The 27,510-nt window shown below is 39.3% G+C and overlaps 1 protein-coding gene across 8 annotated transcripts in view; it reads right to left on the bottom strand.

Annotated features, from left to right (window-relative positions):
• gphnb (gephyrin b) overlaps nucleotides 1-27,510 on the bottom strand; it is a 622,746-nt gene that overhangs the window by 98,185 nt on the left and 497,051 nt on the right. For 2 of the 8 annotated variants that reach the window (XM_061885720.1, XM_061885724.1), the window contains one exon: nucleotides 4,414-4,455. The exons of the other annotated variants lie outside the window; for them this stretch is intronic. In XM_061885720.1, coding sequence (XP_061741704.1) covers nucleotides 4,414-4,455 — 42 coding nt within the window. The remainder of the gene's footprint in view (nucleotides 1-4,413; nucleotides 4,456-27,510) is intronic. 8 annotated transcript variants of the gene reach the window in all.

Raw genomic sequence — 27,510 nt, 5'->3', positions numbered from 1 at the left:
CCGATTCTTTCAATGCGTTATTTGATATAATAATTTTCACGATTTTTTTTTCAAAACAGGTAACAGGCTAGAAAAGCTATTTTTGAATACATGGAGATGGTCTAAAACTTTGTATAAAAAAAATAATATATATATATATATATATATATATATATATATATATATATATATATATACACACACACACAAACTTTTTCAAAAATACATATAAATAGGTTAAAATACATTTTTGAATTTTATATATATATATATATATATATATATATATATATATATATATATATATATGTACATACACACAACACACATTTATATATATATATATATATATATATATATATATATGTACATACACACAACACACATTTATATATATATATATATATATATATATATATATATACATACACACAACACACATTTTTATATATATATATATATCTATATATATATATATATATATATATATACACACACACACACACATTTTTTGATGAATGAAAAAAAAAGGATGAATCATTTAGAATCGGGACGAATAAGAATCGCAATTCTGATTTTTTGTGCACCCTTAGTATTTATAGAATGTGTGGTGGGCCGTTAAAATATTAGCTATTGGACACTGCCTTAGTTAGAGTTAGCCATATTGCGTTGAGCAGTCTGGACAGAGTAGTGGTCTCCTTGGGATAATAGTTTGCATAAGAGTCTATGCACACGCAGAATTCTGGCCAACTGTGTGTGGTTATATCAATAATGGTACATATGTTGTGTGTACTGTGCATGTACTAAAACATGTGACAACTTAATAGCGCATGCAAAGCTGATCCACTAAGATTTTGAATCATTACGGAGGGCCAGCATCTCCCAGAGTGTACCAGTGGCGCACTAAAAAATAGGTTCCGTTGTTGATCGCAAAACAGCTGCAATTCTATATTGCCCAGAAAAGGTGGAACGGATTAACGTTTCGAGCATGAAAACATGAATTTGAGGAAAATGAGTGTCTCCATTGTGATAGCCTTTGGTAAATGCAAAAAATACTTGTTTTAAATATGGCGTTCCGCACCACTTTTGCATTTGTTATCAATTGCGTACACAGTCTTAGTAGATGACACAGAACACGCCCACTAATAGTACAGTCGACCTTCGCCACATCGCGCTTCAAATATTGTGAATTAACTACGTCACAGATTTTTAAGTTTTATTCTTTCATGACTAAAATTAAGTGCTAAATTAGGTTTTATATGTATCGCAGTGCAGTATGTGTCTTATTTTCTATCATGTTGTGGTGATCGGTAAATATATTGACGAAGCGGGACTTTTGTTTCCGGGTTAAAAATTAACATTGCTAACAACACAAGCGGCTCATCCTTAAAGGGGATGATAAAAAATGTGATCAGGAAAAATGTGCCAAAGCAGACTTATTACAAAGTGGACAGAAGAGCCGTCTCTCATTCATCACGATGTCTTTCGAGGGACACACACGGTCCCTTGCCCCGCCCCCATTTCTCCCCCTCTGTCTGCTCTTTTCTTACAAAGTGGACAGAAGAGCCGTCTCTCATTCATCACCATGTCTTTCGAGGGACACACACGGTCCCTTGCCCCGCCCCCATTTCTCCCCCTCTGTCTGCTCTTTTCTTACAAAGTGGACAGAAGGGCTGTCTCTCATTCATCACCATGTCTTTCGAGGGACACACACGGTTCCTTGCCCCACCCCCTTTTCTCCCCGTCTGCTCTTTTCCTGTAACTTCCTCCTTTGCCGATGTTGATGTAAGTGATTTTTACTTTTTTAAACATGTTTATCATTGTAGCAATATGGTTGTTAAAGTTAAGGATTTTTGTGATTTCTTAACGTTTGTGAGGGCACCGAAGAAGCCTGTTTGTGTGCGCCTACAGCAATGTTCAGCTTGTTAATAAATATAAAGTTGATCCATGTGTTTGATATGCAGTACTGTATAGCACTTTATATTGTGTTTGAAGTGTACAAACCTTTACTAAAATATGGACTTTTGTCGAGGCTGAATTCCCATTATTCATATTTACACTGTTTCCCATGGAGACATTTCTTCACTATACACATTTTTCAAAGTACCGTCAGTTCTTTTTTTATCAATAGCAATATTGTACCAGCCAGGAAAACAGACACGTGCACAACTTTTCTTACAGAGAATGTCCTTGTTTCACATTTCTGCTTCACTCTTACCATTCTGTAATGGCATTAAGAAAAATGAACTGCATAATTATCGTGCAGCTACAGCAGATCAATGGACTATGAGATCAGATTGGACGGCCATGTGTTTATGAGCTAGGGATCACAATCCCTGGTCTTTAGACCAGAGTCACAAGCACTGTGCAGCTGCTAAAGGCTTCCAGCACAAACACCAAAAGTGTGAGAGAGCGGGTGCAAACATGGAGGGAAGAGAATCACTCACAGATATATCATTTCAACAGCGTTCAACTCCGTTACTGAGGTTGAAAGTGGTGAAGAAATGTGCTCAGTCAGGGGTGTCCAAAGTGTGGCCAGGGGGCTATTTGAGCAAAACTTTTAATGACTTATTTTAAAAATACTATCACAAAAAATCCCATAAAAAGTGGAATTACAGAGCAAACAGGTGAAATGTAACGAGAACATGTTGCAATATTGAAACTAATAACACAAAGCTGCCGAGCATACAGTTTTTTTTTAATACCTTAAAACTGTCAATAAAAACAACAACTATCAAAACATATAATGGATTGATTGTTAAGTTGATCTATAGTTTTAAGTGTTTAAATTAAAAATAATATATTTGTATTTTTAATACGAGTGGGGGCCTTTTGGATCCCTGAATCTGATTTTTTTAAACTGTAATTGTTCATGAAATAATAACGAATTAAAAGCAATTTAAGGCTCTAATTACATCACATTAAATATTGAAAAACGTTTTGGGGGAAATAGATAACATTTTGTGTTTTTGCCATTAAAAATCCGGATTTTCTTTGAAAAGAAAAAAAAAAAAGGTATAAAACAGGGGTGACTAAAGTTTGGTCCGCACCCAATTTTTTGTCGGTCTGTGGCACATTCTAAAAAGTCTATAAAAATTATGAAAACCTGCATATTTTGTGTGTTTGCTAAATAAAAAAAACTATGGTTTCTTTGACAAATAGGGCCTAAAAACCCATATAAAAATTAATACAACTTTTTTAAAAATCGATCCTTATATCTGTAGTTCATCTACAGATTTAGGTGTTTAAAGTTGAAAAAAAAAAGTATGACTTATTTTTAACACGTTCATGATCCCCAATAATTTTTTTTTTTAATTACAAAACTGTCATTGCTCAAAAAATTATGACATACAATCAATGGTGTTATGAATTATTGACCTATTTATTGCGGCAATTACTTCACATCCAATATTCCACTTTGACATTTTTTGGGACAAAAATATGGCATATTTTCTGTTATCGCCATAAAAAAACAAATATAAATAAATATATATATATACACACATATATATATATATATATATATATATATATATATATATATATATATATATATATATATATATATATATATATATAGACCGGCGCCAGTGTCCCCCGCGAAAATATGGCATATTTTCTGTTATCGCCATAAAAAAACAAATATAAATAAATATATATATATATACATATATATATATATATATATATATATATATATATATATATATATAGACCGGCGCCAGTGTCCCCCGCAACCCCAAAAAGGGATTAAGCGGTAGAAAAAAGGATGGATGATATATATATATATATATATATATATACACACATATTATATATATATACACATATTATATATATATATATATATATACATATATATATATATATGTGCCTTATTGCAGTGAAACTTGCCAAGGGACATGTAACCAAATATTAACATTGCTGTATGTATACTTTTGACCCAGCAGATTTGGTCACATTTTCAGTAGACCCGTAACAAATTCATAAAAAAACCAAACAAGTATGTGCTTCAATCACTCTATCACAAAAAAGTAAGAGTTTTAGAAATTATGGGAAATTCAAGACAGCCATGGCATTGTTATTTACAAGTGTACGTAAACTTTTGACCAGGACTGTATATGATAATAGCTTCATTATAGAGGCAACTTGTTTTTCCACTCTACTGGTACTCTAATTTTTCAGAGTGTAGCCCTCAGTGGAAAAGTTTGGACACCCCTGCGCTAAGTGATGGATGTCTGTTAAGTTATAGTGGAGAGCAAAGTGAGAGTTAGATTATAGCAGAAAAAGACATATGTTGACATACTAGAAAGAGTTATGAGGAGTAAACAAACAAGCAGCACAAGGACTGAGGCGAAAAGACTTTAAGCCAGGCAAGAAGCAGCTTAGAGAAGCGAAGAAGAAATGATGGCATCAGAACACATGCAGGAGTACCTCAGCAATGCTTAGGGTGGATGAACAGGAGGGGAGCCGCGCCTGGTGCCACAAGAGAGGAAGGAGGGGGGGAAAAGAGAAATAGGGTTAACGGAGCCAAAGCCGGGTGGAGTAGGAAGCGGACAGAGACACACAGAGACTGAAGGGACCCCCCGTCTTTTGGGGTACGACATCTTGGACGATCGGTCTCTGTGCGGCTGTCTCGGATCGGACCAAGGATGGGAAAGACGGAAAAGGCAGGACTGGACAAGATAGGACAGCAGGGAGGGGGACACGTGAGGGCTCTCACTCCCAACAGGCTTTATTGGACCCAATTTCACGCCACAGTACGTAACAATGTTACCGCACTTACGGTAAATGACTTTAAAGCAAGGGTGTGTAAAGTGCAGCCAACAGGCCAGTTTTTATTGGCCCATACTCTAAAAATAAAATCTTTATTCAAGGGATATATCATCAGACATTACACTAATTCTTCTTTCAGCAATAACTCAAAATCGAATATGTCCTTTTGTTCAGATAGCTTCGCATAAAGGCTGCACTTAAAATAAAAATTTGGTAACACTTTAGTATGGGGAGCATATTCACCAGTTGCTTATTAACATGCAAATTAGTAACATATTGGCTCTTATTTAGTCATTATTAAGTACTTATTAATGACTTATTCTGCATGGCCTTATTATACAAGCAGTAAGCCATTAACTAAGAGTCTTCCCTCAATAACCTCAGAATTATTGCTTATTAGTAACACTCACCCTTATATGTTCTCCTAGTGTCCAAATAACTCAAAATTAAGTCTTTGTTGCTTTAATTAATAAGCAACTATATAATGGTGAATATGTTCCCCATACTAAAGTGTTTTAGTCAAACATTTTAGTCCCCTAAAAGGACAGTAAGTTTAGTGGACTATAATAAAAAAAATATAAGGTCTCTTTAAAGCACCTTTATTTGGACTATGTTTGCCATACTAACTTGTTACCAAAAATTAAAATATAATATGCAAATACCATCCAAAAGTTTATTTTATTTAACAATCAATCATTTAATTAATAATTTGCCCATAAAAAAATGAATCTGTGCTAGCATTGGAGAAACTTAAAGGCCTACTGAAACCCACTACTACCGACCACGCAGTCTGATAGTTTATATATCAATGATGAAATATTAACATTGCAACACATGCCAATACGGCCTTTTTAGTTTATTAAATTGCAATTTTAAATTTCCCGCGAAGTTTCTTGTTGAAAACGTCGCGGAATGATGACGCGTATGATGACGCGTGCGCGTGATGTCACGAGTTGGTGGGGACATATTAGCCAGCACTACTTGCGGCTAAAAGTCATTTATTTTCATCGCGCAATTACATAGTATTCTGGACATCTGTGTTGCTGAATCTTTTGCAATTTGTTCAATTAATAATGGAGAAGTCAAAGGAGAAAGATGGAGTTGGGAAGCTTTAGCCTTTAGCCACACAAACACACGGTGATTCCTTGTTTAAAATTCCCGGAGGTGAAGCTTTACTATGGATCAGTGCGGTCAAGCGAACATGGATCACGACCACTTGTCAACCGGCAGGTTTCGGTGAGAAAATTGTGGTAAAAAGTCGCCTCTTACCAGAGATCTGCGGAGCTTGTGCCGTCCATGCAGCTGCCGTGACTAATTCCCTCAGAGACTGGCGTCAACACATCCGTGGACACACCCCTCCGACTATCAGGTACTATTTAACTCACTAAAACACTTGCAACACAATAGAAAGATAAGGGATTTCTCAGAATTATCCAAGTAAATGTGTCCAAAAACATCTGAATCGCTCACAATGCAATCGTCTTTTTTTTTTTTTTACTTTATTTAATTATTTTTTTTTGTAGTCCTTCGCTATCAATATCCTCAGCCATGAATATTTCATCGTCGCTCAAATTAATGGGGAAATTGTCGTTTTCTCTGTCCGAATAGCTCTTGCTGTTGGAGGCTCCCATTATAAACAATGTGAGGATGTGAGGAGCCCTCCCACCGGTGACGTCATCGTCTGCTACTTCCGGTAAAGGCAATGCTTTTTTATTAGCGACCAAATGTTGCAAACTTTATTGTTGATGCTCTCTACTAAATCCTTTCAGCAAAAATATGGCAATATCGCGAAATGATCAAGTATGACACATAGAATGGACCTGCTATCCCCTTTTAAATAAGACAATCTCATTTCAGTCGGCCTTTAAGTTTCACTTTTTCATCTTATTGCACATAACTGTGGTGCATTCAAGGACACCTGAATACGGTTCGAAACACATTTTTAAAGACAAGGGGAGGCTTAACCCCTGGCAGATGCACTAATAATAATAATAATAATAATAATAATAATAATAATAGTAATAATAACAATAAAATGTGTTATTGTGCATTGTATTACCCACAGACAATGTTCGTAATAACGACATTATATAAAGTTAAAGTCCCAAACAATTGTCACACACACACTGGGTTTGATGAAATTTGTCCTCTGCATTTGCCCCATCCCCATGTTCACCCCCTGGGATGTGAGGGGAGCAGTGAGCAGCAGCCCCAATTCCAACCCTTGATGCTGAGTGCCAAGCAAGGAGGCAATGGGACCCATTTTTTTGTAGTCTTTGGCTTGACTCGGCCAGGGTTTGAACTCACAACATCCCAGTCTCAGGGCGGACACTCTAACCACAAGACCACAGAGCTGGGGTCAAAGGACAATAACAGTGTTACTAACGCATTATTATTACTTCTATCGACGTGTTTGCTGTACCGTGGTACGCTACGGTGCGGTTGATGTCAACATGACAGCGTCAGAAACACAGCAAGTTCAATGCAGGATGTAACTTTTTACTAATGAAAGTAACAACCAGCACCACACTATCAAATGGAAGGAGGCAACATCACACAGCAAACAGCGTTAAAGTACACGCACACAAACACACACTAACTACCACCACTCCGAGGGAATAATGAACACACAAAAAAATCAATGATTGAAGGGACAAGCTTGTAATCATACAATACCTTGTTTGTGGACAAGGAGACTCCAGCCATCAAAACACGTTTAATCTCTTTATTAAGTAGCGCTAACACAATCCCGTGAAAAGATTCAGAAGATCTGCTGACAATGCTGCTACTTAGCTAACAAACACAGCTAAGGTAGGCTGAAATGCTGCTCTGAGTCACTTGGCAACAAGCACAGCCTTTGAAAGGCACACATACACACTCTGCTCTCATGAAACATCACTTTACTGCCTGCATATGCCAGATAATTAATTATCTGGCAGAATTAACAAGAGTATTTAATTAGTAATTCAATTACTTTTTTGGGAAAGCAACAAGTAACTATGATTAATTACGTTTTAAATGTAACTTGAGATCTCCTTTTTTCGGAGCTCTAATTTAGATGTAGGAACAGAATAAATGATATTATCACGAAGATGGTGATTAAAAAATAACATAAAGATATAAGTTTACAAGTTGTATATTATTAAAAGCATATATGTTCCGGACTATAGTTTTTTTTCCAACGCTTTAAACTTTCACTGGTACTACTCACTGTTAAAGACAGTGCGGCAAATTTATGAATTTTTCTTAACTAACGGCCATAATGTTTAAAATTTAACAAAGATACTGAGATATTGAAAAGGTGTGCTATTGTTTATGCTGTGACGCCATCTTTTGGACTAGTTTGCTCACTGCAAGTGATGTGGGTTTAAAATGCATTTTCTGTTTCGTGGCTTGAACTGGAAGTACAGCCGTCTACAGCGTGCTCGAAAGGATTCTTCATCACTTCAAGCAACGTTTGTAAGTTTTACAATAAAACAAACTATTCATACTCACTAAATCGTCTCGTGTGTGTTGTCTGTAGGAGTGTTTTCATGCGTATTTGTACATGCTATTGTGATGTAATGACGCTAGCATCATTAGCACTAGCGAATTTGCTAACACGTTTACTAGTGTCTGTGTTTGTAATATTACTTACAATGGCATTCTTTTTGTATTGTTTCAGTTTCATAAATTCATTAAAACATCACAGTGTAGTTATTGAGTCTGTTTAGCTGCTTCCGCTGCTAGTGGGTACATGACGATGATTTCTGTTTTGTTTGACGAGCCGTTTTACTGCCGTGTTACAGACACCGTTTGGTAACAAATAAGGTATGTAAATAAACTTTTACTAAATATTTTGAACAAGTATATAGCTGCGACTTATTTATGAAAACATTTTTTTTCAAAAATTTAGTGCATGCGGCTTAAATACCAGTCTGTAGCCTGGAAAATACAGTAATCTAATATTTCCCTAGTAAGAGTATCAAAAACAGTTTTAGGATCTTCTAAATACAAGTTTTAACAATATGAGAGTCCTCTATGCATGAAATAACACCCTTTTAGTCAATTTTACACTCCTTTAATCCAATATAATAATCAATACTTGCCAACCCTCCCAATTATCCCGGGAAACTCCCGAATTTCAGTGCCCCTCCTGAAAATCTCCCGGGGCACCCATTTTCCCGAATTTCTCCCGATTTCAACCCGGACAACAATATTGGGGGCGTGCCTTAGAGGCACTGCCTTTAGCATATTCTTTCACCTGAAACCTTAAATGAGTTGTACTTGTATAGCGCTTTTCTACCTTCAAGGTACTACCTTCACCCCTTAACAGCTGCATGCTGTCCAGGCGTCCGCTTTTCCTCCATATAACCATCGTGACGGTCCAGTCACATAATAATGTAGCGTTGGACAGGTTTAACAATGATCTTTACTTGAAGATGTCAAGAAATGCTGACATGCTATATTTTAACTGGTTTAATGATAACGTTAGTTTCCAGCACACACCCACACAAAGTGAATTTCCATGTATACTTGGTCAACAGCCATACAGGTCACACTGAGGGTGGACGTATAAACAACTTTAACACTGTTCCAAATATGTGGAACATGTGTTTCATGTGGGTTCACACTGTGAACCCACATGAAACAAGAATGACAAACACATTTCGGGAGAACATCCACACTGCAACACAACATAAACACAACAGAACAAATACCCAGAACACCTTGCAGCACTAACTTTTCCGGGACGCTAAAATAACATCTACGACTTTTGGAGCTCAGTGCACAACTGCACACACAAAAAGAAGGATACGAAGCAGAACAACGAAGAACAGACATGGCGACGACGAGTAAGAAGAAAAATACGCTTAAAAGTTCCAAAATGATTGGAAAAAAAATAAATAAAATAAAATCATTTCATTTCATCCAGGACAGCTCGAATGGGGAAGGGATATGCTGCTTGCACCTCAGCACCTCAACCCTGCCCCCGCAACCACGGTCCCACCAACCCCCCACCCCCATCTCCCGAATTCGGAGGTCTTAAGGTTGGCCTGTATGATAATAATGCTGACTGAGGCTGAGCCAATCAGTGGCTATGATACTGAAAAGTACACTCTGATTGGTTTGGTCACCTCTACTCATACTTTTAGTACATAGACATATTTATGCTTGAAAATGCTTAATTTACACCCAAAATGTCAACTTTTTTCTTTAAATTAAAAGCACTAATATTTAAGTATTTTGTCGACTTTTAGACAGCACAATTTATGTATAACATGAACAATAACAAATTACCAGTGTATATTCAAGGATTGAAATGGTTAACATTTCCAAAAGAAAGAAAAAGAAAAAAAGAAAACAAAAAATATGTTAGTAATCTCCCTTTTAAATAATCTCCCTTTTATTTAGTATTATTATTATTTATTTTATTTTTTTCTCCCTTTCTCTCTCCTTTTAGTCTCTTTCTGTTTTTGGTCTTGTATGGGCGTATGTGTGAATGTGTGTGTCTTTGTCCTCTTACTTGTTGCTTGTGCCATGTGTCCCTGGTTGGTTCGACCTGAGTGGGGTGGGAGGGTGGGTGGGTGGTTTTAGGGGTAAAGGTATAAAGAATTCACTGACTTTAAAATTGTACTGTTTCGACTTGCACCTATTTTCTGTATATGTGAAAAAGTCAATAATAAAAAGTTGGATTAAAAAATATGTTGGGAACCCATGCTAAGGATATAAAATTAATATGATGGAGCTTTTTCATAATTTTTTTGTGATAAATGAAAGGATGTAGAATTGCATGCATAAAATATTGGTAATTTTTCCATTTTTGTTTTGTAAATTCATTGTGATATTTCAGACTATATTCATACAAAATGTATTATCTTTATCTGTCAAATGTTTATATATCGGAATATAAAAAAAAAAAATGCTTAAATAAAAATAAAAAGGCAATAGAATGAAGCCCCAAACTTTTAAGGAGGACTGTGTTGGGTTTAAAGGCACAAAACATGGTGATCTGGTGCACAAGTATTGCACATTTCTGTCAATTCACTTTCATGTCAGTCATATAATCATAAAGTGGTAGTAAACCAGTAAAAACATATTTTAGGGGGCGTTGTGTTGCAGCCTGCAGTGTAAATATTGCTGGACAGATTTCATTTCTATCCCCGTTTTGTGACAGACTGTACGTTGCAGACAGGTGCCAAATGACATTTCTTTCACGTTCTTTCCTAAATCAAACACGCACATAAACACAACCTCTCTCAGACATCTGCTCGCTGGTTACACCGTCTTCCTCCAAATCTGACACATTCCTATTCCATCCATTGCAGCAAAAATAAAATCTGCCAGCAACCGAAAGGAAAGCTCATTTTGAATTATTACTAAAGCTATTAGTTAAAACCAAGCCTTTCGTGATGACACAGTAGCATTTTAGATTATGTAACAAATTGCTTTGTTAAATAGGGGCTATCAAAGAGATAAGAATCAAAATGCTGTAGATTCACAGAAGTCGTCTGCGTCTTACTAGTAGGGGATCATCAGGATGTCAAATAGACATGGCGAGGTTCCTGGTTCGATCCCCGGCTTCCGTCATCCTAGTCACGTCCGTTGTGTCCTTCAATCAATCAATGTTTATTTATATAGCCCTAAATCACAAGTGTCTCAAAGGGCTGCACAAGCCACAACGCCATCCACGGGTCAGCGCCCACATAAGGGCAAGGAAAAACTCACAACCCAGTTGAACGTCGATGAGAATGACTATGAGAAACCTTGGAGAGACCGGTGCAATGGACGTCGAGTGGGTCTGACATAATATTGTGAAAGTCCAGTCCATAGTGGATCCAGCATAATAGTGAGAGTCCAGTCCACAGTGGGGCCAGCAGGCCTTAGTCAAGACACCCTTGCTCTTGATGGGCCGTTGTTAGGGCCTTGGCATCAGTGTGTGAATGTGGACCTAGTGTCAAAGCGCTTTGAGTACCTTGATGGTAAAAAAGCGCCATACAAGTATAACCCATTTACATGGAGAAAGATCCATCCATCCATTTTCGACGCTTGTCCCGTATGAATAATCTGAAAAAAAAAAAAAAAAAAAATCTCTAAAATACTAAGAAAAACTAAATATTGCTGTTAAAGGTCAATAATAAGGTTGATTAAAGGGGAACTACACTGTTTTGGGGGGAATTTTGCCTATCGTCTTAATGAAATTAAACAATGGATGTCCGCTAACTTTTTGCAACTCAACGGCAAAAAAACGGAAATGCTGATTATCGGTCCTGCTAGACACCGGCCGCTATTTAATAATACAACTGTAACATTTGACAACCAAATAATTAAACAAGGCGACTCTGTAAAAAATCTGGGTATTATCTTCGACCCAACTGTCTCCTTTGAGTAAGACATTAAAAGCGTTACTAAAACGGCCTTCTTTCATCTCCTTAATATCGCAAAAATTCGCTCCATTTTGTCCACTAACGACGCAGATATCATTATCCATGCGTTTGTTACATCTCGTCTCGATTACTGTAACGTATTATTTTCGGATCTCCCCATGTCTAGCATTAAAAGATTACAGTTGGTACAAAATGCGGCTGCTAGACTTTTGACAAGAACAAGAAAGCTTGATCACATTACGCCTGTACTGGCTCACCTGCACTGGCTTCCTGTGCACTTAAGATGTGACTTTAAGGTTTTACTACTTACGTATAAAATACTACACGGTCTAGCTCCAACCAATCTTGCCGATTGTATTGTACCATATGTGTTGCGATCTGCTGCTCAGATCTTCACGTGTTTGTTTTTTCATTCTGTCTGACCCGTTTATTTCCTGTTTTTGTCCATCACTATGGTTACACATCAGTCCACCTGTTAGTTTCGCCCCGCACACCTGCTAATAATTATCACCCTCCTATTTAAGCTCACCTTTTCTGTTCACTCATTCTCGGATCCTAATTTGCCCACGCGCAACAGTGACGACTCTCGACCTTCATCTTTGTATGTATATTCTCGCTAGCTTTTACGCTAAGCCATTTGTTTATTTAATAAATCCATTTATAACTTACCTTGTTGTGTTCATCGCTTCGACGCATCCCCGAAGAACCAATCCGGCATTACAATGCCACACAAGCGTCACAGTAGGATCCGAGCATCAAAATGTTTTTCCGCGTCGAAACCACGGGAGGAACCCTTCGACTTGGGTTTGTGGTTGGAGCTCGTGGCTTGGGAGCAGGAAAGACTTGACTGTGGGCCTGAAGTCCCCTCCGAAGCCGTTCGCGCTGCCCCGAAGAGGCGGGGGGTCCAGTGGAGAGGCCCCCCGCACGGCAGTAATGTTCCAGCACCACTTATTCCTCCCCATGGACACAGCAAGTTTCACCCCGTCCAGGATTCACCCGTCATTACCGGTAATCCTGCTTGTTTTTTTTCAAATCATTCCTTAAGCTGCCATGACACTTTTTCTGACACAAGCGATGACGTCAATTGGGGAACGCCCACCGGTGACGCAACACCGGCCTCTGTTGATGACATTTTTTCAGAAGATTTTTATATTGTGGACAGTAATTCTCATTCCCAACCTTTTTTGAATATCAATAACATTCATGACAAGATACAGAATTATCAGGATATTTTTTCTTATTATTCTAGTCAACCTCAGTCACCTAGTTTTTCTCCTACACCTCCTTTAAAACCTCATTCTCCGGCCAAGTCCAAGGTGTTTCCTCCCTTTTCTAAAGGAAATTCTGGACAAATTAAAGGGGAGGAGTCGGCCCGCCTCCAAGCCTCCCACCACCCTCCCTTAAGGTCAGTCCCTGACCATAGGGAACGGGTCTGGGATCCCCGTCTGGAGGAAGGGGCTATGACCTATAGCTGTGCTACGGAGGTAGCACAGATACTACCCTCTAAACCACAGCCACCATGTAGACCTCCTCCACCTGTTTTTCCCCCGGCCAAATCTCAACGGCCTTGTAGACCTCCTCCACCTGTTTTTCCCCTGGCCAAGTCTCAACGGCCTTGTAGACCTCCTCCACCTGTTTTTCCCCCGGCCAAGTCTCAACGGCCTTGTAGACCTCCTCCACCTGTTTTTCCCCCGGCCAAGTCTCAACGGCCTTGTAGACCTCCTCCACCTGTTTTTCCCCCGGCCAAGTCTCAACGGCCTTGTAGACCTCCTCCACCTGTGTTCCGTCCGAACCCTAGTCCTTACCCAAGTTCTTGTCCGAGCCCCAGTGTTACTGTAAGTCCTAGTCTTTGTCCTAGTCCTTGCCCGAGCACCAGTTTGATTGTTAGTCCCAGTCCTTGCCCAAGCCCTAGTTTGACCGTTTGTCCTAGTTCTTGCCCAAGCCCTGGTATGACTGTAAGTCCTGGTCGTTGCCCAAGCCCTTCTCAAAGCACTAGTGTGATTGTAAGTCCTGGTCCTCTCTCAAGTCCTTGCCCGAGTCCTAGTGTTTGTCTTATCACTCATCATAGTCCTAGTCCTGCTCACAGCCAGTCCCCTAGTTCTCCTCGGCAGACCCCTGTGCCTGCTCCTCGGCTGAAGCCGACACCTGCTCCTCGGCTGAAGCCGACACCTGCTCCTCGGCTGAAGCCGACACCTGCTCCTCGGCTGAAGCCGACACCTGCTCCCAGTCTGGTTCTCACACCAGCACATGACACTAACCTGGTTTTCACGCCAGAATTCGACTCTCGCCTGGTTCACACACCAGCAGCTTTTTCGGGCCTGGTTCTCACACCAGTTTTGAACTCTAGTCTGGTTCTCACACCAGTTTTGAACTCTAGCCTGGTTCTCAAACCAGCACTAGACTCCCACCTGGTTCTCACACCAGCCTCCGACCCAGAACTGGTTCTCATACCAGTTACAGACTTTAGCCTGGATCTCACTCCAGCAACAGCTCCAAAGCTGGAGCCCACTCCAGTACCAGCTCCAGAGCTGGAGCCTACTCCAGCACCAGTGTCGACGACGGGGCTGGAGCCCACACCAACGTCGACAACAGGGCTGGAGCCTACAACTGTGTCGACAGGGCGGGAGCCTACTCCAGTACCAGCTCCACGCCGCCAAGCGCCGGTACCAGCTCCACGCCGCCAAGCGCCGGTACCAGCTCCACGCCGCCAAGCGCCGGTACCAGCTCCACGCCGCCAAGCACTGCCGACGACTAATACGCCTGCCTCTACGACGTCGCCGTTTGCTTCTACGCTGACGACTCCTGCGGCTCCCAGGCCGCCTCCGACGACTCCTGCGGCTCCCAGGCCGCCTCCGACGACTCCTGCGGCTCCCAGGCCGCCTCCGACGACTCCTGCGGCTCCCAGGCCGCCTCCGACGACTCCTGCGGCTCCCAGGCCGCCTCCGACGACTCCTGCGGCTCCCAGGCCGCCTCCGACGCCTTCTTCGGCTGCAGCACCCGCATCATCCTCGCCAGCTGCACTCGGGCCTGCTTTGGCTGCAGTCCCCGCACCCTCGTCTGCTGCTTCCAAGCCTGCTGGGATTTCGGTGCTGAGGCGTCGTCCACCACGTCGACCACGGGAGTGGCCTCTGCGAGGTCATCCTCCTCGCCAGACACTCCCTCCTCCATGTCGGCCACGGATGTGGCCGTGCCCGGGTCGTCCGCCTCGCCGGGCACCTCATCCTGCGAGGCGGCCACTAATGTGGCCTTTTCGAGGTCGCCCGCCAAAACTTTTTCGGCAGCAGCGTTCCACCCGCCGCCGCCACATGATGTGTCCTCGGTGGATTCGGGGACATGCGATCTGGCGACCCTCCACCGTGGCCTCCCTCCGCCCTCCCTTCGTTTGTGAACTTTCTGGTTTTGGGGAGGGGGTTCAAGTTTTTGTTTGTTTTTTAAGACATCTGGTATCTGTCTTTTGTTGGGGGGGAATACTGTTGCGATCTGCTGCTCAGATCTTCACGTGTTTGTTTTTTCATTCTGTCTGACCCGTTTATTTCCTGTTTTTGTCCATCACTATGGTTACACATCAGTCCACCTGTTAGTTTCGCCCCGCACACCTGCTAATAATTATCACCCTCCTATTTAAGCTCACCTTTTCTGTTCACTCATTCTCGGATCCTAATTTGCCCACGCGCAACAGTGACGACTCTCGACCTTCATCTTTGTATGTATATTCTCGCTAGCTTTTACGCTAAGCCATTTGTTTATTTAATAAATCCATTTATAACTTACCTTGTTGTGTTCATCGCTTCGACGCATCCCCGGAAGAACCAATCCGGCATTACAATGCCACACAAGCGTCACAATATGTCCCGTCAAGAAATCTGCGTTCAAAGGACTTCGGCTTATTAGTGATTCCTAAAGCCCCCCCAAAAAGTCTGCGGGCTATAGAGTGTTTTCTATTCGGGCTCCAGTACTCTGGAATGCCCTCCCGGTAACAGTTGGAGATGCTACCTCAGTAGAAGCAGTTAAGTCTCACCTTAAAACTCATTTGTATACTCTAGCCTTTAAATAGACCTCCTTTTTAGACCAGTTGATCTGCCGCTTCTTTTCTTTTTCTCCTCTGTCCCCCCCTCCCTTGTGGAGGGTGTCCGGTCCGATGGCCATGGATGAAGTACTGGCTGTCCAGAGTCGGGACCCAGGATGGACCGCTTGCCTGTGTATCGGTTGGGGACATCTCTACGCTGCTGATCCGACTCCGCTTGGGATGGTTTCCTGTGGACGGGACTCTCGCTGCTGTCTTGGATCCGCTTTGAACGGAACTCTCGCGGCTCTGTTGGAGCCACTATGGATTGAACTTTCACAGTATCATGTTAGACACGCTCGACATCCATTGCTTTCGGTCCCCTAGAGGGTGGGGGTTGCCCACATATGAGGTCCTCTCCAAGGTTCTAATAGTCATCATTGTCACTGGCGTCCCACTGGGTGTGAGTTTTCCTTGCCCTTATGTGGGTTTTTCCGAGGATGTCGTAGTCGTAGTGGTTTGTACAGTCCTTTGAGACATTTGTGATTTAGGGCTATATAAATAAACATTGATTGATTGATCGTTAACAGTCATTATGAAAGACATGACAGATGGATTTTTTTTCAATGCATCATAAATATTAAATAAACGGAAATAAAATGGTGATGGGACGTTTTTTTTTTTTTTTATAATATTCACAAATTTCAGTAAGCAGCTTGTGTTACGTGTGATCATCTTTAGGGTAGTTACATTTTTTTCCCCACCATGATTAGGGAAGTTTGTTTGGATTGTGTCATAAAGTTGCAGTTAAAGTACCAATAATTGTCACACACACACTCGGTGTGGTGAAATTTGTCCTCTGCATTTGACCCATCCCCTTGTTCACCCCCTGGGAGATGAGAGGAGCAGTGAGCAGCGCCCGGGAATCATTTAGGTGATCTAACACCCAATTCCAACCCTTGATGCTGAGTGCCAAGCAGGGAGGTAACAGGTCCCATTTTTATAGTCTTTGGTATAACTCAGCAGGGGTTTACTGAGACCTACCGATCTCAGGGCGGACACCCTAACCACAAGGCCACTGAGCAGGTATCACAAGTAAATGCTGTGCTATTGTTTTAAAGTACATTGAAGGGTCATTGACCTGATTTACTCACATTGTCTGAAAGATGGCAGCAATGTGTAGCGTTCAGAGACAACCTGGTATATAAGATTAATTTGAAAGCAATGCCTTATTGAACTCATGAAGTCTCGCTGGCCAAATTGAAGGTGCTGGCGGACCGTAGTTTGGACACCCTTGTTTCAACTCAAAGTGGGCCCCCGAGTCAAACATTTGGGGACCCCTTGCTTACTAGATCAGGTCCTATGTTTGCTTATGCGAAGTTCCAGGCTCTCCTCACAGTTTGGATTTGATCAGTTTGTATCAGTTATACTCAAACGATTAATCGAAGAAACAGAATACAAATCAAAACTTTTTCCGATTCGATTTATCGATAATTCGATTGCTTCCATCACTCAGTGGCCTAGTGGTTAGAGTGTCCACCCTGAGATCGGTAGGTTGTGAGTTCAAACCCCGGCCGAGCCATACCAAAGACTATAAAAAAATGGGACCCATTACCTCCCTGCTTGGCACTCAGCATCAAGTGTTGGAAATGGGGGTTAAATCACCATAAATGATTCCCGGGCGCGGCACCGCTGCTGCCCACTGCTCCCCTCACCTCCAAGGGAGTGATCACGGGACAGGTCAAATGCAGAGGACAAATTTCACCACACCTAGTGTGTGTGTGACAATCATTTGTACTTTAACTGTAATTTAACTTTAATAAATATACAGTATATAAGCCACCAGATGCATTAATTCACTGAGCTTTGTTGAACTTTGCAGCCTCCATTGTAGACGTGTAGAGAAGCCTAGCCAACCAATAATCAAAGCTGACGAGGCACATTTAGGTGCTTTATCCTCCGGCACCTTTGTTCCTCACAGGCCTCCCATGGCTGTCTCGTCTCAGCGTATTAGACCGGATTTGGAGAATAGAAATTGATGCACTTCTGCTTGCCGGCTCGAGCAGAGAGCGGGAGCGAACGCAGCAGATTTGACGAGTCCGTGTGACGACACTCGCCGGTCCCCCTCGCCTCCCCCGTCAGACCAGCTGGTCAGACGCTCTCATCATGTCCGTCATCCAATGCTTCTTCCTCCTTTCCGCCTCTCACTATTCACAATTCTTCCTATTTGCTCTCCATCTCGCCTCGAGGTAAACTGCTACAGCGTAAGTAATATCGCATGGACGCTAACTCACACACACACACACACACACACACACACACACACACACACACACACACACGGTCACTATCTATGTATGTCCACCACATACACAAAAACCCTAAATTCTGTCATTTTGACATCAAGCCCAAAACAATTTGACCCAAATGCTCTTTTAAATACGATCCAGACAAAGGCAAGGAGTGTGCGTGTGTTTCCAAAATTAGACACAAAAGGCTTTTATATTCTAATAATGTATAAAAACGTTCCAGATAGTTTTGAATAACAAGCAGTTGGATGATGAGGAACCTTTCTGAGCACTCAACAGTAAATCCAAATAGTTTGGCCTGCAAAGTAGTGTTATTTTAATAGCTGTGTGAATCTTTGGGCACCACACGATTCGACTCGATCCTTGGGGGTCACGATTCAATTCAGAATGGATTCTTGAACCAAAACTATGCCCGATTCAAATTCTATACTTTTTGGATAACAATGGGTGCCAGTTCTATGGTAATCGTATTGTCCAGACTATAAGGCGCACTCAAAATCATCTTTTTCCCCTCAAAACTCGACAGTGCGCCTTATAACCCAGTGCGCCTAATGTAAGGAATACGTCTGGTTGAGCTTACCCACCTCGAAACTATTTCATTTGGTACATAGTGTAATGATAAGTGTGACCAGTAGATGGCAGTCACACATAAGAGATAAGTGTAGCCTACACTATGATTGCAATATGTCTGAAGTAAACAACATCAACATTTTAAATGTTCCATTGAAAATATAGAACATTACACACGGCGCTCAAAAATGTATCGAAATGTTTTAGTATGACTTTTGTAAGCTATGAAGCCGCATTGCTTGAAGGATTGTTAGCACATTAAACATACAAGTATTATTATTGTGTGTGTATAAGGTAAGACATATCTGCCATTTTGTTTCGCAATATTATGCAAAACCTATAACCTACTCAGTGGCCTGGTGGTTAGAGTGTCAGCCCTGAGATAGGTCAGTTGTCAGTTTAAACCCCAGCCGAGTCATACCAGAGACTATAAAAAAGGGACCCATTACCTCCTTGCTTGGCACTCAGGATCAAGTGTTGGAACTGCGAGTTAAATCACCAAAAATTATTCCCGGGCGCGGCACCGCTGCTGCCCACTGCTCTCCTCACCTCCCAGGGGGTGAACAAGGGCATTGGTCTAATGCAGAGGACAAACTTTGTGGTGTGTGACAAGCATTGGTACTTTATCTTGACTTAAAAACAACTTTTCATACCTGCTGATCTGAATTTGGGATCTGCATAAGTCCTGAAAAAGTGCACGCGACTGAGCCAACACCATAGTGATAAGCTTCTTTTTTCCTCTATCTTTTTGTTATGGGACATTCATCCTCCGCTGTTGCCATTTCTAATATAAAGTAGTGTAAAGTTCTTACTTATATCTGTCAGTAAACTCGCCATGAAGGCACAAACATATTGAATTTACATTATTCACCCAAGGAACTTTAGATATTACAGAGTTCGGTCGGACCGTCTTTCACGGGGCACATTTCCTCTGTTGTTGTTTTCTGGATGAGGAGATGCTGCTCCGTTATTGATTTAAGTAAAGTCTGAATGTCATTAAAACAGCTAGCTCCAGCTTTTGACACTTCTTCCACTCCCCGTCCTTGCACGCTACACCGCTAAAACAAAGATGACGGGGAAAAGACGCTGACAAAGGTGAGCCACGTAAATAAGACCGCCCACAAAATGGCGCATCCTGAAGCGACTCTGAGAAAGCTGCTTGAAGACGATCTGTAAACATAATCTATGCAACATTTTGACTGAAGAACCACCATTACACGTTATGTAGACCACAAGGAAGTGTTTTACATTTAGAAAAAAAACCCCAAAACAAACTCCTTTAATGCGCCCTATAATAAGCCTTATATATGAAAAAAGGTGGCGACTTGTTCAGGGTGTACCACGCCTTCCGCCCGAATGCAGCAGAGATAGGCTCCAGCACCGCCCGCAACCCCAAAAGGGGAAAACGGTAGAAAATGGATGGATGGATATACGTAAAAAGATCCAAAACAGACCATTCATCGGCAGTGCGCCTTATAATCCGATGGACACTATAGTCTGGAAAATACGGTACATTCCTCCATAAAAAAGATAAACAGCCCTGATCAATTGCTGTATTACTTAAAAGAAAACTGGTTTTGTTCAAATAAAATCCGACCCAAACATTTAATAAAGTCAAATACAAATAAGGCAACAAGAGAAGTATCCGACACTTCTCTTTTGTAAAGTGAATATGTACAGTAGATGTGATCGTCTACATCAGGGGTCACCAACCTTTTTGAAACCAAGAGCTACTTCTTGGGTACTGATTAATGCGAAGGGCTACCAGTTTGATACACACCTAAATAAATTGCCAGGAAAAACCAATTTGCTCAATTTACCTTTAACTCTATGTTATTATTAATAATTAATGATATTTATCTTTGTGGAAACACTGATCATCTAAATGATTTCTAACAATAAATATATATTTTTGATGACATGTTTAAATAGGTTAAAATCCAATCTGCACTTTGTTAGAATATATAACAAATTGGACCAAGCTATATTTTTAACAAAGATGAATCATTATTTCTTCTAGATTTTCAGAACAAAAATTTTAAAAGAAATTCAAAAAACTTTGAAATAAGATTTAAATTTGATTCTACAGATTTTCTAGATTTGCCAGAATATTTTTTTTTTATTTTAATCATAAGTTTGAAGAAATATTTCACAAATATTCTTCATTGAAAAAAGAGAAGCTAAAATGAAGAATTAAATTAAAATGTATTTATTATTCTTTACAATAAAAAAAATTAATTTACTTGAACATTGATTTAAATTGTCAGGAAAGAAAAGGAAGGAATTTAAAAGGTAAAAAGGTATACGTGTTTAAAAATCCTAAAATCATTTTTAAGGTTGTATTTTTTCTCTGAAATTGTCTTTCTGAAAGTTATAAGAAGCAAAGTAAAAAAATACATGAATTTATTTAAACAAGTGAAGACCAAGTCTTTAAAATATTTTCTCGGATTTTCAAATTCTATTGGAGTTTTGTCTCTCTTAGAATTAAAAATGTCGAGCAAAGCGAGACCAGCTTGCTAGTAAATAAATACAATTTAAAAAATAGAGGCAGCTCACTGGTGAGTGCTGCTATTTGAGCTATTTTTAGAACAGGCCAGCGGGCGACTCATCTGGTCCTTACGGGCTACCAGGTGCCCACGGGTACCGCATTGGTGACCCCTGGTCTACATCAACAATATGATTTGCCTGAGTAGCTGGACAGGACAGATGGGAAAAAACAACAAAAAAACCCCAGCAATTTTAATGTATTTTTTAATTGTATAAGTATCGTTACAAAATAAGAATCACGATTACCAGTAATCTGAATTTCTGTTTTTAATTTTTGACACCCCTATTACTTATTATATCCCAGCAATATTTTCTCTCCTTTTAAAATGACTACACAAATTTTCCTCCGGGTTGTCATTCAGAAAATGCGCTCTTAAAAACATTAATACAATCGGATTAATTTTAGCAGAAAGCAACTGGAAGAAAGTGATAAAACAATGCAAGGCGCTCTGGTAAGAAATATTAAAAGTCAGGGTGGCCTGAAATAACTTTTTTACTTCCAATAAAATATTTATTCTGGAGCCTTTGGTATTGGGCAATACCAATATGGATATGACATCAATGCAAATAATTTTATTCCGCAATGTTAGAAAAGGATTGATCGACTCAAAATTACTCAGAGAATAATTGTAAATGTGAGTAGAAAATTTCTGAGAAAATTTTGATGGGCCATATATCTGTTCTATGAACTAGCAATGTGTAATAACACTGATTTTCTTTCCGATCAGATACTGAGCAAAATGCAGGCTTGTATTGGCGACACGGTTCAGATGCCTATATTTTGTGCAAATATACATATTGTGTCTGCTAATAGTTCAAAAGTTGTGTGTCTTTAAATAACACACCCATCTAGAAAACAACAGTAAACATTTCCAAATGGCCCCTCCATACTTGACTTTGGTGGAAAAAGTTTAGACACTCCTGATCTAAAGTATTAAAAGCTCTAAAAATAAACATTAAATATAACTAAAATAAACAAAGTTTAGTTAGTTAATAAAAAAGTATAACAATTAGTTCAGTAAAAAAATGAGACACTAATTACCACTGTTAAATATGTAACTGAACATTAATATTTTCATGTAGGCAAACTCGGTCATGTAGTTACATAATCATATTAGTATTTTCTAACGTGGGAAAAACAAAACAGTAAAAAATTGTAAGAAAAAAAAGAATAAAAAAATCGGAATGTAAAATGAAAAAGCTGAAATGTTCTAATTAATAATTATGACAATAATATGGTTCGTCACTTATAATACAAAGCTGACACACAATAGCTGTTTTTAGCATTTTCCTAAAATACAAAAAAATACTTTGACTTTTCAGAAATGTGTCCTTGGTGGAAAACACTCGGACACCCCTACGTTGATTTGAGAATCGATATTAGAGCAAAAAGATCTGGTATCGGTGGTATCAATATTTCAGTATCAATCTGGACATCACTACTGAACCTCTGGCCCGGGATCGAAAAATACTAAAAAGGTAGCATACAACTGGAAACCAATTGGCGTACTTGCAGGATGGCACCAGGTATCAAAATCCATGATCTTTAGGTTTATACGAATAAAATGAGCTGAACTGCTAGCATAAAACATTAGCATGCTAACATAGGAGACGTAATTATACTTTAAAGAGGACCAAAGTACAAAAATACAGGATTTATAAACATACACAATTAGCTAAAATGGTAGGACATAGGATGAGTTACCATAGTTCTAAGATGACTGCAGGTATCAAACACCATAATTTTTAGGTTTAAATAAACAAAATGAGCTTAAATGCTGGCATAAAACGATTGTCTAGTCAACACAATTCTCGATTCAAAATGATTCTGGCAATATATTATTAATCATAAAAATTATAATTAAAGTTTTTCAAAACAGGTTGGAAAATATTTGTCTGGTTGCATGAAAATGGCCTGAAAAAGTATTTCAAAAAATGTATGCTTATAACATAATATATATATATATATATATATATATATATATATATATATATATATAATACTGTATATGCATATTATTTCTAGGCTTCACGGTGGCAGAGGGATTAGTGCGTCTGCCTCACAATACGAAAGTCCTGAGTCCTGGGTTCAATACCGGGCTCGGGATCTTGTGGAGTTTGGATGTCCTCCCCATGAATGCGTGGGTTTCCTCCGGGTTCTCCGGCTTCCTCCCACCTCCAAAGACATGCACCTGGGGATAGGTTGATCGGCAACACTAAATTGGCCCTAGTGTGTGAATGTGAGTGTGAATGTTGTCTATCTGTGTTGGCCCTGCGATGAGGTGGCGACTTGTCCAGGGTGTACGCCGCCTTCCGCCCGATTGTAGCTGAGATAGGCACCAGTGCCCCCAGCGACTCCAAAGGGAATAAGCGGTAGAAAATGGATGGATGAATGGATTTAGAATCATTCTTAACAAAAATCTCGATTAGGATGTGATTTGATTCTTTTATTCACCTCTTATTAACCGTGTGGACTGGACTTATGCTGTCTTTACGCTGAAGTGGAGTGGTAATTAGTTTTGTGGCGAGGCCGAGAGGTTACAATAATTTATTAGTTAAAGCTCATGACGCGGTAAGTTGAATGATGCGGACACATTTGTTTCTGGATCATTTCTAATACGCTTCTGCCCGGGATAATTTGTATGTGTAAGGAATATTAAATTAATTAGTAGCGGAGCCTGCTTGTTTTAAATAAAAATTTTTTTTTTTTTAAATAGTATCTACACATACATCAATTAAATCCGCAAAAAATAGATAATACATTGATAATAATAATAAACAGTAATAAAACAAAATAAATATATACAGATACTTATATGTATATATACACATTTAAAAAAAAAAAAATTAAAAAAAAAAAAGGAGCCGGCTTTTTTAATACTTTAAAAAAAAATTCTCAATGAAATGGTATGCTTTTAAAAAAATATATATTTACATTACCTGCAAAGCAATTATTATACACAAAAGTAGCATGCTTTTATGCCCCCACAGGTCGACACCAATAAATATATATGTTTTAATGATTTTATTTTTCCCCAAGCTTTAACGCCTGCGGCTTATACAAAGGTGCATCTAATCTAATCTTTCTTTACTAACGGCCATAATGTTTTGTACCCTATACAACAAACTTGCATAGTCGTAACACCGACACCGAGGCTGAAAAGGTGTGTTATTTTCGGTGCTATAGCGCCATCTTTTGGACGAGTTTGCTCACTGCAGGTGCTGTACTGTATTTCCTTTTGTTTTGTGCCTTTGAACCGGAAGTATAAGTGCCGTATGGTTTCTTAATTCCTCACTCCAAGCAACGTTTATAAGTTTTCCAGTACAACTAAATAGTCATATTTACTAAACCGTCACATTTTATAGTAGAGTTTTCATGCATATTTGTACGTGGTAGCATAATCTAATCAAACCAGCGTCGTTAGCATTAGCTAATATGCTACCACGTTTACAAGTGTCTGTGTTAGTATTATTCATAATATTTTTGTACTGTTTCAGTTTCACAAATTCTTCAGTACCCCACCAAAACGTCACCGTGGAATTATTGAGTCTGTTTAGCTGATTGGAGATCCAGCTTACTCAGCTAGTGGGTCCCTGACGATTTATTGATTGATTGATTGAACCTTGTATTAGTAGACTGCACAGTACAGTACATATTCCGTACAATTGACCACTAAATGGTAACACCCGAATAAGTTTTTCAACTTGTTTAAGTCGGAGTCCACATTAATCAATTCATGGTCAATTCATGACCTCTCTTTTGCTTGATCATCCGTTTACTGCCGTGTTACAAGCATTGTTTGGTAAACAATTAAGGCATGCAAATAATCTTTCTGTATGAATGTATCTGCGCTTTATAGTCCGGTGAGGCTTATATATGAAAACATATTTTGTTCTTCTAAATTTAGTGGGTGCAGCTTATATACACTATAATCCGGAAAATAAGGTAGTCAACAAAATTAACAATGTAAGTAATACAGAGTGACGCTCCGATGGTAAAAGTGCAGTTTCAATGTATGTTTATAGGAAGAAATAATAAATGTATTTAGAAAAATCCTTGTTTATTTCAGCTATTTTCTGTAAAAGTTGCGTTGAGCCCAGAATGTGTTTAATTGAATACACTAATCCAGTGGTTCTCAACCTTTTTTCAGTGATGTACCCCCTGTGAACATTTTTTTAATTCAAGTACCCCCTAATCAGAGCAAAGCATTTTTGGTTGAAAAAAGGACAAAAGGAAGTAAAATACAGCACTGCGTCATCAGTTTCTGATTTATTAAATTGTATAACAGTGCAAAATATTGCTCATTTGTAGTGGTCTTTCTTGAACTATTTAGAAAAAAAAGGTATAAAAATAACTAATATTTGTTGAAAAATAAACAAGTGATTCAATTATAAATAAAGATTTCTACACATAGAAGTAATCATCAACTTAAAGTGCCCTCTTTGGGGATTGTAATAGAGATCCATCTGGATTCATGAACTTAATTCTACACATTTCTTCACAAAAAAGAAATCTTTAACATCAATATTTATGGAACACGTCCACAAAAAATCTAGCTGTCAACACTGAATATTGCATTGTTGCAATTCTTTTCACAGTTTATGGACTTACATTCATATTTTGTTAAAGTATTATTCAATACATTTATTTATAAAGGATTTTTGAATATTTGCTATTTTTAGAATATTTAAAAAAAAATCTCACGTACCCCTTGGCATACCTTCAAGTACCCCCAGGGGTACGCGTACCCACATTTGAGAACCACTGCACTAATCGATGGATTACTCAATGACTAAAATAATCCATAGCTACAGCCCCTACATACAAGACATAAAAATACTCAATTCAACCCTTCGTTTAGGGCAGGGGTGTCAAACATACGGCCCGAGGGCCAGGTCAGGCCCGCAAACAGGTCTAATCCGGCCCGCGGGATGAGTTTGTTAAGTATAAAAATTAGCCGAAATTTTGGAATGAAATACATTTCTGTTCTAAATGTGTCCACTAGATGTTGCAATATCAATTATTTGTATCTTTGTAGATGTTTGTTACGTAAAAAAAATTTAACCACATGATGTTAGTGCACCAGTCGAGGAAAATAATCAAACTACATTAATAAAATCCTTTAATTTGATTTTGATATTTTTTTTATCTTGATAGATTGAAAATTAGCACCAACGAGTTGACTGATGATCATCCATCCATCCATTTTGTACCGCTTGTCCCGTTCGGAGTCGCGGGAGTGCTGGAGCCTATCTCAGCTACAATCAGGGAGAAAGCGGAGTGCACACTGGACAAGTGAACATTATCATATAAATTATTCAGAAAGTATAAATAAGGACAAATAAAGATAGAATACTATTAACCGTAAGTGTAAAAAAACACCAACATCATTATGATTTTTACATTTTCAGAATGTGCTTGTTCTATTTTTGAAAAAAAGAAAACAACCTGAAGTTGTCTTAATTTTTAAATTATCGTGCCGTTATTTTACCAGTCCGGCCCACTTGGAAGTACATTTTTGTCCATGTGGCCCACGATCTAAAATGAGTTTGACACCTCTGATTTAGGCCAACAATATGGAGAAAAAAGTATTTAGTCAGCCACCGATTGTGCAAGTTCTCCCACTTAAAATAATGACAGAGGTTTGTAATTTTCATCATAGGTACACTTCAACTGTGAGAGACAGAATGTGAAAAAAAATCCAAGAATTCACATTGTAGGAATTTTAAAGAATTTATTTGTAAATTATGGTGGAAAATAAGTATTTGGTCAACCAATCAAAGCTCTCACTGATGGAAAGAGGCTTGGCTCAAAATCTCACGATATATGGCCCATTCATTCTTTCCTTAACACGGATCAATCGTCCTGTCCCCTTAGCATAAAAACAGCCCCAAAGCATGATGTTTCCTCCTCCATGCTTCACAGTAGGTATGGTGTTCTTGGGATGCAGTATTCTTC

The sequence above is a fragment of the Nerophis ophidion genome, linkage group LG24 (genome assembly GCF_033978795.1).
Source record: "Nerophis ophidion isolate RoL-2023_Sa linkage group LG24, RoL_Noph_v1.0, whole genome shotgun sequence".
Classification (NCBI taxonomy): domain Eukaryota; kingdom Metazoa; phylum Chordata; class Actinopteri; order Syngnathiformes; family Syngnathidae; genus Nerophis; species Nerophis ophidion.
The sequence above is the reverse complement of the archived record's forward strand: the minus strand, read 5'-3'. Positions and strand labels throughout refer to the sequence as shown.